The following is a 12,272-nucleotide window of genomic DNA, read 5'->3' as shown; positions in this document are numbered from 1 at the left end:
ATTCACCCATACTTCTCACACTGCAGTTCTCTGCAGAGTCCCACAGCATGCTCCTGCACTGAAAGCCTTTGAGACTACATTCTGCAGCACACATCCTGCCAAACCCAGGCTTTGAAAATGACTCCCTACCTCTTTTGATCAGCTTCACATTCTACACAAACACACCCTGGGCTTCCCTGGACCTGTTCCGGATGCTTGGCCAGCTTCCGGGACAATGTGATCCACGGTCCTATGACATTTCTGTAGAGTTGCCGTTTCCACATCGCTTACCTTCTGAGTCTCCTAAGGGCATTCCTTGTTTCTTCCAAGCTCCAGACAACTTACTGACAGATTTTCCCCCTGAATCCTAGAGGTCATTACTATCCCGAGGTAGGTTCAGCCCTCTGTCTTCTGCTTGCCCATCTCTGTCGGATGAGACTCCTGCTGCCTGCCCAGCTGCAGCTCGGATGTTTCCTTAGAGTTTCATACGCATCTTTGGATTTAGATGGTCAGTTAAATGTATTGATGTCTTAGTGATTCCTCAATAGCCACTTAGTACAACAAGTCAATACGCATTTGCATTCTTTTACTGCACAATGCATGATGACTGTGTTTAGGGAATCTCAATTCGCTCTTCTGAGCAACAAAGGGATTTTTGGTCATCCTAATTTTTTTAAAGGCATGAGAGGCAAGGTGAGAAAATGAGCTCTCAGCAGAGCTGACTGAGTGAACGGCATGTCTCCTCGGCAGGCTGCAATGGCAGTGGCCTTGAGGAGCCCCTCCGGCTGTGTACCGCTGCCATACCTTAAACTGCTTCCCACAGGTGGAGCACAGGAAGTCTTTGCGGTCCGAGTGCCGGAGCATGTGCAGCCGCAGCTTGTCGGGGCGACAGAAGGCCTTGTCACATTCTGTGCACTGGTAGATCTTCTCCGAGTGGAAGCTGCGCACGTGCTTTTTCACCTGGCAGTGCAGACCACGGAAAATTCAGGTTACCAACGACAGAGGGAGCCAAAGGCTTGACTATGACCATTTAACAGCCTGGCCCTGTAAATCACATTAAGACTTATTGTCCCCTGGTACAAAGAAACAAGACAAAAGGCAAAGGAAACTTTAATCTTAACCTCTGAAAACAATAAAGATGGTTCCTTGGTTATATCTCTAATCACTTGGAGATCATTTTCCTTAAGGTTAAAAGAGAAGGCAGGCATTGGGGTGCACTGGGTTAAACTACTGGCTGCCACACTAGCATCCCATATTGGAGCAGCAGCTCCCATCCTGGCAGCTCTGTTTCTCATCAAGCTGCCTGTTAATGCACTTGATAAAGCAGTAGAAGATGGCCCAAGTGCTTGGACCCCAGCCACTCTCTGGGGAGACCCACCCGGAGTTCCACATTCCTGGTTTTGGCCGGTCCAGCCATCAACACTGCAGCCGTTTGAGGAGTGAACCAGGAGTTAGGGGAACCACGCCTCCTTTTCTATGCTGCTCTGCCTTTCAGATAAATAAAACTGAGAAATAAAGGCGTGGAGCTGAGAAACAGGACCTGTGGCTTACTAAGCTAAGCCTCAGCCTGTAGTGCCAGCAGCCCGTATGGATGTTGTTCTAGTCCCGGCGGCTCCACTTCCCATCCCGCTCCCTGCTTGTGGCCTGGGAAAGCAGTCGAGGACGGCCCAAAGCCTTGGGACCCTGCACCCGTGTGGGAGACCTGGAAGAGGTTCCTGGCTCCTGGCTTTGAATCCGCTCAGCTCTGGCCGTTGTAGGCCATTTGGTTGGCATTTGGAGGGTGAATCATCAGATGGAGGAGCTTTCTCTGCTTGGCTCTGTGTCTCTGACTCCCAAATGAGTAAAAGACAAAATCATTAAAAATTTTTTAAAAAGTAAATGTCTAGAAAAAATGTTTAAATAAAAAATAAATAGAGCAGATTCAGAAAGTATTTATAGGAAAAGAATTCTTCCTCATTTCCTTCTGCCTTCAACATGCACTGCAGCAGCTCAGCCTCTGGGGGGCACTGGTCCTTTCACGTCCAAAACCAGAGTCTCAACAGTTAGACACGGATTAGACACAGCATCTACTATTGCTGAGAATAACACAACGCTAGCATCACCTCTCCCAAACTGGGCTGTTCCCTTTGCTTTACTTAAATGAAGGAATATGCCTTTTGAACTCTCTTAGCCATTCACACCCGACAGATGAGAGTTAAAGAATGAGCATGTCAAAGAGTTTATGTAAGATATTTTACCTCATTATTTTAAAATTTTTTTTCCTATAAAAATATTTGTCTTTAATCTTTTTTTAACCTTACAGTTTTATTTGTATTTAAAAATTTTTTTTAAATTGAAGTTTCTTTTGCTATTGAATTCTACCTTAAAGTAATCTTTCTAATATCAGTGCAAATTAAGGAAATGTCCAGCACTTTCAACAGTAGCAGAAAGATGATTGAAATCTAGCCTCCTTTCACTTTGGTAATTTCTTGTTAAGGAATATTTTGACTCAACTGTTCACTGACTAATGAATAAAAATACCATTTGGAGTTCCAATGAAATCATGATGATTCTGAAATTTATCTGCCTCTTTCGCTATAACAAAGAATATAATAAAAGGAGGCAGCCAGCGTACAGCACCAACACACACTACATCCCAACTCTCTCGTTGTTTCCTTCCAAAATACATGACCTTACAAAAGCAAGACAGTTTGAAACTACAGCGGTAGGGAGATGATGTTAACAGTCTTTGAAACTGGAAGCTGTCTTCAACAGGCTCTACACATTTTATGAATAACGGATAATGACATGGATTAAGAAAGATCTTCAAAAAATGACAACTGTATCTGGATATTTATTTTTGTCATGTAACATCAGTGTTTCAATGTCAGCCTCTGCTCTGCACATTTAAGCATGAGAATAATCTTCTGTTTACCAGAAGCAGTTTGATTGAAGACCAGTTATTCTTGATAGTAAAGTTGTTTCAAGGCAAGGATGACTGTGCAGGTGCTACGTGGTTCCAATCTTCCAAACAGTGTGGTTTCTTTTTACCAAAGAAGGAAGCAGACAGCAACTTCAGCAGCAGAAACACTCACCTGGATAAAATCTGGGAATCGTTTCTTACAAGTTGGGCAGGTGAAGTAGCCATCATTGATGTGAATGGCCACGTGATCTTTCAACAGATCAAGACGGTCAAAGGAGTCTGGGCAAAAAATGCAAGAGTAAGTCTTCTGGTCCGAATGGAGCTTCATGTGGCTCTCCAGGGACGCACTGCTGATGAAGCCCTTGTTACAGAGGTCACAGGTCAGCGGGCAGGTCCCCTCCCGCCCATGGAAGCGCAAGTGTTGGTCCAGTTTGTCCTTCTCCCGGAAGGCCTTCCCACACTGCAAACACTTAAAAGGCCGGAAAGACTTCCGAATAAACAGATGCTGAAGAGCTGCGTTCTGAAAGACACACACAAACGTGATTATGTAGGGAGGCAATCCAGCGGGAAGTGGCTCACACTCGTGTAGACAGGGAAGGGCACTCCGCCACTGCAGACTTCCTGTGTGTACACCGGGAGGGAAGATTTTTCTGGCAAAGATGCTGGGAACGAAGCCATCTCGAAAAGATAAACCTTTCTGCTTTTCTTTTGTCTACGTAGGTGTGTTTGCTTCTGAAAGGATTTAAGGAACACTCAACGGAGTGTTTTCCACAGAAGGTCTGTATGGTAAGACAAATCCCAGGATGGACTAGGATAAAAGCTAAAGGTTCGCATGAAGAGACGGGTAAGTCACAAATGCATGAGCGAGGCTGGAACCAGTGTGCCAAATGTTACTTGCTGAGGTCCTTAAGCAAAAGAGACTGGAGCTGATTCAAGTGTTTAGTGGAAAAAAAAAAAAAAAAGCAGGTCATAGGAAGTACTGAAGGACAGTGGGTCTTGACCATGGGTGAGGTTGGAAGAGGACATTTTACAGGGTTTGTTTTGGGAGTAATGAAAAATTTCTGGGCTTAAATAGTGATAACATGTTTACAACTTCAGGAGTAGTCTAAGAATCATTTCAAAAGGATGAATTTTATGCTCTGTGATTTATATTGTAGACCCCAACTTAACAGAAGACTAAAAAGGAAATGAACAATTCAGTTTCATGTTACTGTGTCCCTGAGGGATGGTACTTGAGCACACAGCAAAGAGGGAGATAAAAAAAGCATCTTATCACTCCCTGTTTAGGAAGCTGCAGAAGGCAAGTTCCAATATAGCCGTTTCGTTCTACTGGTTAGAATGCAGTGCCAACAAGGTTAAACGTATTGCTTCATCTCGGATCTAGCATGGCCAGTCTTGCGCATGTGCTGAGTAGCCACCTTGTACCTCTGAGCAGTCACAGGAACTTCCAGGAGGGGCATGTGGGTACTCCGTGCCAATCCCTGGGGGCCCTGGCGTTAGAACTCACACTCAGCGAGGAGCGGTTCCACAGTCACCTTTCACAACAGAACACAAAACTGGGATTTTGATTTCACTAACCATGAAGATGTATTCAAAAGTTCCTCCAAACTCCAAGAGAAGGTTCTAGATAGCTGTGACGGGGAGGAGAACTCCCTCAAAATGTACACCTGCGAATGTAGCTGGAGGAAAATGTACAGAAGGCTTCATGGAGCTCTTAAAGCATCACCTGTGCAATGAAGAAGATATGTGAGTGATGCTTCAACCCTTACTTGGGAGCAGTGGCCTCCAAACCACATTCTTGGCGAAATCATCACTTGCAGAAAAACGAAATACTTATTTTCGATTTAGTGAAATACCTGAATATAGTTACTTTGTAACAGAACTTCCCTAACAGCGGATCATCAGTTGCACTGGCATCTTGGCAGGCTGGCTGGGGCCACTTGCGGGGCTACATCACAGTTTAGTCTCCTTTGAGTCTAGAAGCCTCGATAAACTGCTTAGCTCATAGAAAATGTTTGCTAGTGATTTAGGCTCTGGAACATTTTTCATGTGAACTTCAAAAAAGCTCATCTTACGGTCTTTTCCATAGCATCTGTAGAGACTGCTAAGAGCAGCTCTTCTTCAAGTCAGCCCAGCGCTTCCTCTTCCCACTTCCCTATGCTGCCAAGCAGTCTCCCGATATTTCCATGCCTGCTACACAATTACATAACATAAAAGCTCTTACCATTCTGTCTGCTTTCCTGACCTCATGGAAAGGCGGCAGATACACAGACACTCTGCTAAGGCACACAGATCAGGGCATGCCTATCACGTCAGGGCTGCTTCCTCTCTCTGAGTAGGGTGACATTTCCAGGGACAGACACAGCACACACTGATGCTGGCACCGCTGAGGATCCCACTTTCCCTTGGCTGTGATATGGTCTATTTGCTACTCAGTCTTCTGTCATTTCTGATTAGCATGAGTACCCTCAGACACTTGATTTAAACTCAGCAGTGACCCAGTTCTAGTCCCTGAGTTCAATTGACAACTCTTATCAGCATTTACATTTCCACGGAGCCATGAACGCTGGCTAAGGCCTTGGGAGCAAGGCTGTTACTTCTCCAATCTAATGATTCCACGTAACCCTCATGTCACAAGGTAGTATCAGTGCTGGAATGGTGCCTGCTCCGTACGCCCCTTGCTGGCCACTTCCACACTAAAGGCTCCTCCTCTGCAGCTCAGAGCCACACCTGGCGCACATTTCTAAAAGAAGTCATGAGAAACAATGCAGGTGGCACACAGGGTTTCTGCCCTGAGAGCCAGTCCACCAACTCACCATACTGAACAGCACATCAGCTGCTTAAACGATGGCAAGACAGAACTGTTGTTAGATTCTGTGATGCAGGAGTCTGCTTGCTCTGCAGGGAATTCCCCATGAATATATTCCTTGCAGACAAAAACCACAAAAATGTTTCTAAAGGTTGATATGAATAGCCAAAGGGATCTAAATTATCAAACAATTTTTTATACTGTTTTGATCTTGATACTAAAAGGAAGTCAATCATGTTGGTTCCTCCCCACCCAGGATTGACTGATTCATTCATTCATTCATTCATCTACTTGAAAGGCAGAGTAAAAGAGAGAATGTGAGAAATAGAGAAATCTTTTGGTCTGCCGGTTCACTCCTCAAATGCCTGGCTCAGCCAGGTCAAAGCCAGGACCGGGAACTCCACCCAGGTCTCCCATGAGTATGGAAGGCACCCAAGTCCTCGAGTAACCATCTGCTGCTTTGCCAGGCACATTTGCAGGGAGCTGCATTGCCAACAGAGCAGCCAGAACTTGAACTGGTAATCCAATATGGGATACCAGCATCACAAGTGGAGGCTTAACTCACTACACCACACAGCCAGCTCCTAGTTTTTGATTTTTTGAACACCCTTTTTTTTTTTTTTTTTTTTACCTATTTTCTTCCCAGCTTTCAGGAGCTCTGATTAGCTGGCCCTGGTCAACACATCTCACTCTCAACTGTCCTTTAATAACTGGCACTGGTTGAAGGTCAAGCTAGTATTTGTCTTGTTCTACGACAGTAACCAAGCACAGACCCCTGTCTGGGCCTCTCATCCTATGGATACCTTCATTCAGGGACCAGCCTGTGACTCACCTCCTGCATGGACTGTCCCCTAGCCTCTCTATTGCCCTCTCCCCTTCCCTTCTTCCAGATTTCTGTAGCGATTACAGGTTAACCTGACGTTTAACACCTGACTGTAAATTATCTTCCACTAGTAATGACTCTCTATTCAGAGTGTAACCTAGAGGGAAAAGCTCAAGTGATAATTCTGTTGTGTACCTAGGGCAGTGAATGATAGTTAGAACTCAGTACCATCCCATAAGCTAACCTACTGGGGTGGAGAGCTGGAAGGGACCTTGGAGATGACGTAGTCCCATCCTTCATTGGGTATGCGAGGACTCTGAGGTCCACCATTTACTCACTGACTTGTGCGCAAATAAATGATAAGGATTCATTCCTTTGCGTTTACTGTAGCAACCCAACTGTGGTTTCCACCAGGATTTAGTAAGTACAGGTTGCAAAGAACAGCAGGTCAGGCAAACACATAGCATTCCGTCAAGTGAAACACAGGAAACAAACCTACCTGCAGCTCCAACTGAGCAGGCAGCATTAGAGGAGAGAAAAATAGTTACATTACCAATCGGATTGGGAGACTTTCCTTCAGTTGGTCATTACCAATCTGGATAGAAAAAATGAAAAAAATACATGGCCCTGCTTTTTAGAATGTGTGACAAAAAAAAAAAAAAAAGCCACATCGCCCAACTAAGAGTGACCTCTAGATACCATAGACACAAGGCTCTTGCTTCGACACAAGGAACCTTGTGCCGAAATCAGCAAACCAACTACTGAAAAACACGAGTAGTTATGGCTCAACCATGCTTGTACATCCACGGCGTCAATATACGTGTGGGTTTTATTTTTTCCTTCCATAAAAAAAAAATTCAATGTAGCAAGAATTTCTCTGGATTTAGCTTTTTAAAAAAGTCAGAATGGTTATGCAGAAAAAAGGCAACAGTACTCAGGTAAGAGAAAGAAGTATAGATTAGGAAAGAATTGCTTTTGCAGTCTATGTTTACATATGTGTACACAACTTGTTGAAGTAATCCAGACTCAGTTCAAACTTAGGTTTCATAGACAAGACCCTAAGAAGGGCGGTTTTACCTCAGACTTCTTGGAGTCCCTTGAAGCTTCTACGACCATAAGCGTTTAAAAGCATTTTTACATGAAGGTAGGGGCTAGACTACTTTTCAAGGTCCCTTCGAGCCCTTAGGCAAGTAAGACCTAAAGGAAACATTAAGTAAAAGGAACATCCATCTTGGAAGTGTAGAGCTTAGGAAGTCATACATGTATGACTTTCCACCCACATGTAAAGTACCAGTACAAGTCGTTATGTGCCCAGCTGCCATATATGTGGATTGAATGCCTTTGGTTTTGTTTTTGTTTTGTTTTGAGCACAGGCATCGATTCCACCAATCTTGCCCTTTTCTGCACACATTCCCTGTGCTCAGACTCCAATCCTGTCTGGAAAACACATCTGCATTGGAAGCCACAGTTAAAGCCAAGACGCAGGTTCGCACTGACTCTGAGACACAACCTAGCTCTACAACCTGCCCTCCACTTCAAGCTCTCCCCAGGTGTGTGGGCTGTTCCTGCCTCAGCGTGTTGGACACACGGCCCTCTGCATGGGCGTGCATATGACATTTTCCAGTCTCCTCTTGGAAACAACAGAAAGCCAAACTTTTAAGTCACCTAAAGTTAACCTGAAAGCTACAATTAGGCACAGATTCATCTGGCCTAAATTATAAATAATTCTCACAAGGAAATGTACTTATTTCTCCATTTTCAGTCTGTGACCCTGAGGGTCCAAAGAGCTATTCTACTTTTACTGTAGTATACCAGGATCTAGCCAAACCCAGTCTTTTGCGTCATACTGAACTGACTGAGTCTAGGATCTGCCATGCCAGCCTCCCATTGGACATACAGACTTTGAGAAATGCAAGGGGTCAGGCATGTGATGGAATAAACACAAGACTCAGAAGTGGAGAGCGGGGAGGCTGGAAAACACAGCACCAACAGCGCTGGCCGGCGGAAAGAAGCTGAACAGCTGGAGAGGCAGGGGCACACTTGGCACTTACTCGGATGCGTTTGGCTCTGCGCATGTCGTCGGCAGTCAGGGTGCTCTGGGTGGGTCCTGCATTCTCCTCCTGCTGAGGCTGCAGGTGCAGGGTGTGGGTTTCTGGTTCGTGGTCCAGAGGAGCTGGGGTTTCCTGTGGCGGCTGAGGCAGTGAGACAGGGGTTTGTACTGGTTGGTCCAGTCCATTTGGAGTAGCTGGTTCAGCCTCATCAAACTGCTCCTTTGTGGGAAAATGTAGCAAGTCCTGAAAATGTCCAATGAGCAGGAATTATTTCCCCACCTAGACTGAAGGGTCAGTGCTGGAAGGAGTGTCAGCTGACATTCAGAAATGCTGCTATTTTTAAATGACTAGACTCAAAAACCTTGGGACCAATCTTCTCCCCTTGGAAAGTTAATTAGGTAACTGCACAGAACACAAAAAATTAGGAGGTATTGCAGACCACTTTGAGAGGGAAAGGACTCTTCTGGAATATCAATAACTAGAATTGTTAAATTCGACAAAGTCTCCCTCTGATATCTCTGATAATTACAACTCTTGAGGGCAGCCCAGTTGGTTTATTGTAACACTTGAGAAATACGTTCTCTTTCTACTGTCCTCATCACTCCGAAAGGCGCAACAACACTTCATGTGAATGACTGCAAACATGCAGAAGGTCTCTGTGTTTCCGTCCACTCAGAGCCCTGCTAAGTCCTCACTCAAGCCTTCCCATTCCCCAGTACCTGTGTCCCATCATCACTCTTTTCCCCATTCTCGCTGGTTATTTCCAAGCGGATCAATTTGGGAGGACGCCCTGGCCGCCGACCTGGGCCAAATCGTCTCTTGCCTCTTCCCCTTCCTCTGCCTCTCGTTCTGGGGATGAGAGATTGGGTTACGAATGATCACAGTTACGTAACACTCCACCACAAGCATTCTCTTAAACCGTCCTTTCAAACCCCAGGATTTGACTTTGTTCCAGTCCCTGATACTTTTCTCCAATAGAAACAAGGATTTTGCTAATCCATAATTTCTAAGTTTCTCAGCTTCACTCTCCTTAAAGCCCAAGTGATGTGTTCCGTTATGAGGAACTGTAAAAACCCAAACTGAGGAGAGAAACGCAGACAGGATAGAACACGTTAAGTTTTAGTGTGCCTTCCCAGGAGGTGTGTTCAGAGACAGGATTCCATTCTTTCCCTTTCCCTTTGCCTCGCTTCATGGTTCTCCCAAGAAATGTGGCTAAATCCAAAGTGTCTTCTCATTTCATTATAAGCTTCTGGCAGGATAGGCAAGTTTTCAGTTCATCCATCCCCTAACACACCTCGTAAATACCACACACGTTTTATCCCTTTGTGCAGGTTTCTGATATACAACAGTTCCTGATTAAAAAGCCCACAAAAGTATGGCATGGAAACTTCTTTTAGAATGTGTGTGCAGTTAGACACACCAAGACAAATACCGCATGTTCTCACTTGGATGTGGAAGCTAACATTGGTGCCACAACAACAGCGTAGAACCATGCTTTCCAGGGCCTGGGAAGGAGTACGGGGAGGGAGGCTGGAGAAGAGGTTCGTGGGTACCAGGGTGCAGTTGGAGAGGAAGAGTAATTTCGGATGTTCTCTGGCCCAGCAGGCTTACAGCAGGGATGACAGCAATTAACCCGTAGAAAAGATTTTGCATGTTCCTAACTCTGCTCTAAAAAACAGTAAATGTCTGAGGTACTGAATATGCCAACTACCTCGATATGATCAACACATCAAAGATGTATTGTGATGTCATATGTAGCCCACAAATATGTCTGTACAAGGAAATGTGCCCATTAAAAATAAATTTTTCTCTTCAAACAAGATGTGTCTGTGGGAAGTACACAGTATGAATCAGATCATATTTTATTCTTCCACTTATTTACTTAACAGTTTAACAAATGTTATATTTTTCTGGGAACTTGTACAAGATTTTTAATAATAAAAAGTTTTGACTCTAGGTAAATGTAGAGAAAATAGCATTAGAAGTCCAGTGAAGGCTCCTATAACCCAACTTCAACATTTATCAACTTGGAGTCAACCTGAGTCCATCCATAATCCCACTAATTTCACATACATATTCTCTTTATGTCCCAGACATTATTGCATCTGTAAATATTTCACTGTGTGTCTCTAAATCATAAGGACTTTTTATGTATCTGTAACTACAATACATTATCATATCTTAAAAAAAAATCTGATAGTTGCTCAAAAGCCCAAGATACGCAGGAGTGACTTCAATTTCATGTGTCTACTCCTATGGTCATGTTCTAGACCTTGCCATTCTTGGAAAACTCCCCTCTCTAAACCATCTCCAGGTGCAGTCCTGTATCTCCTTCCTCATTTCATTTATGGATTGGCTCTCCATTCCCACCCCACTGCTGCATCATCAACCTGCTGTGTCATCCCTGCTCTGCACCAGTGTCCTGGCAGCTGGATAAAGCTGCAGGACAGCACACAGCCTTGCTAGTTTCTTGTTTTCATTGCATAACCATGAACCTCAACTATACACTTAAAATTGCAGGCAACTGTATGGTACCTTCCTGGAACATCCACCTTCCCACTTGCCTAGATGCCACTGTACATGGCCTCTAGTCTTTCCAAACCCTATAAAGGCTGACAATCCTGAATCTGTCCCACAGGTACTGCCCTATGCAAGCAGCCCTCATTCCTCAGCTCAACTGTTCCCATAGCTTCTAAATGAACTCTCAGTCTTCACTGTACTCCAATATAAGCCAACATGATGTTTTCCTTTTTATTTAAGGCATCTATTAAAACAAAATTGACATCATAATACTCCCTAATTAAAACCCTCTGAAAATTTCCTCCTTTCATGGTGAAAATTCTTACCATCATCCGTAAGGCCCTATGTACTCTATCTGGCATCTGGTCAACCCATCCTATGAGATTGTTCCCTCATCTCTTTATTATCCTGTGCAAATAAAAACAGGATCTAATTTTTATAAAGGAATTATCCCACTGGAAAAAAAGAAAAGGCCTGGGAATCAGAGTGGCAGATTATTTCAAAGAACTATGCTACCTCAAGAGTGATACATGTTTAAGAATTCCTATTTCAGAATCTCAAGAAGGATTTAACAAAGGTGAAAGGATCACTTTTTCTTGGATAGCAGTTATGCTGGAAATTAGTTTTTTATTTAAAAAAATTTAAGCCTTGTTTTTATTTTTTAAGAGTTATTTATTTTTATTGGAAAGGCAGATTTAAAGAGAGAAGGAGAGACAGAAAGATCTTTCATCCTCTGGTTAATTCCCCAAGTGGCCACAATGACTGGAGCTGAGGAGCCAGGAGCTTTTTTCAGGTCTCCCATATGGCTGCAGGGTCCCAAGGCTTTGGGCTGTCCTCTACTGCCTCCTTAGGCCAAAAGCAGGGAGCTGGAAGGGAAGTGGAACAGGCAGGACACAAACAGGCATCCATATGGGATCCCAGCACGTCCAAAGCAAAGATTTAGCCGCTAGGCTACTGTGACTAAATTATCAATTAATAATAATTTAATTATGTTAAAAATTATTAAATAGTAAAGAGGAGGTTGGGACAGGAAATGGCAGGTAAAATGTTTCCCTAAGCAGGCTCCCAGAAGCACCTAGCTATCTGGTTTCTCTCTCTCTCTCGCACACACAAATAAACTCCACCAACCAACATTCATTAGTTTAAACATGATACAGAAATAACTTGAAACCTTTCAAGACAAACTAA

The 12,272-nt window shown here is 44.0% G+C and overlaps 1 protein-coding gene across 5 annotated transcripts in view; it reads right to left on the bottom strand.

The window, feature by feature from the left end:
* The window catches only part of PRDM10 (PR/SET domain 10), a 59,006-nt gene that overhangs the window by 22,318 nt on the left and 24,416 nt on the right, over nucleotides 1–12,272 (bottom strand). For 3 of the 5 annotated variants that reach the window (XR_009245369.1, XM_058664106.1, XM_058664104.1), the window contains 4 exons: nucleotides 9,284–9,413; nucleotides 8,565–8,807; nucleotides 3,054–3,401; nucleotides 784–939 (listed from right to left, as the gene is read on the bottom strand). Coding sequence is in view for 4 of the 5 variants with exons in the window: in XM_058664106.1 (XP_058520089.1) it covers nucleotides 784–939; nucleotides 3,054–3,401; nucleotides 8,565–8,807; nucleotides 9,284–9,413 (877 nt within the window). In the remaining variant the exon portion in view is untranslated. The remainder of the gene's footprint in view (nucleotides 1–783; nucleotides 940–3,053; nucleotides 3,402–8,564; nucleotides 8,808–9,283; nucleotides 9,414–12,272) is intronic. The other 2 variants (XM_058664105.1, XM_058664107.1) reach the window with 2 other exon arrangements.

The sequence above is a fragment of the Ochotona princeps genome, chromosome 4, assembly GCF_030435755.1.
Source record: "Ochotona princeps isolate mOchPri1 chromosome 4, mOchPri1.hap1, whole genome shotgun sequence".
Classification (NCBI taxonomy): domain Eukaryota; kingdom Metazoa; phylum Chordata; class Mammalia; order Lagomorpha; family Ochotonidae; genus Ochotona; species Ochotona princeps.
The sequence above is the reverse complement of the archived record's forward strand: the minus strand, read 5'-3'. Positions and strand labels throughout refer to the sequence as shown.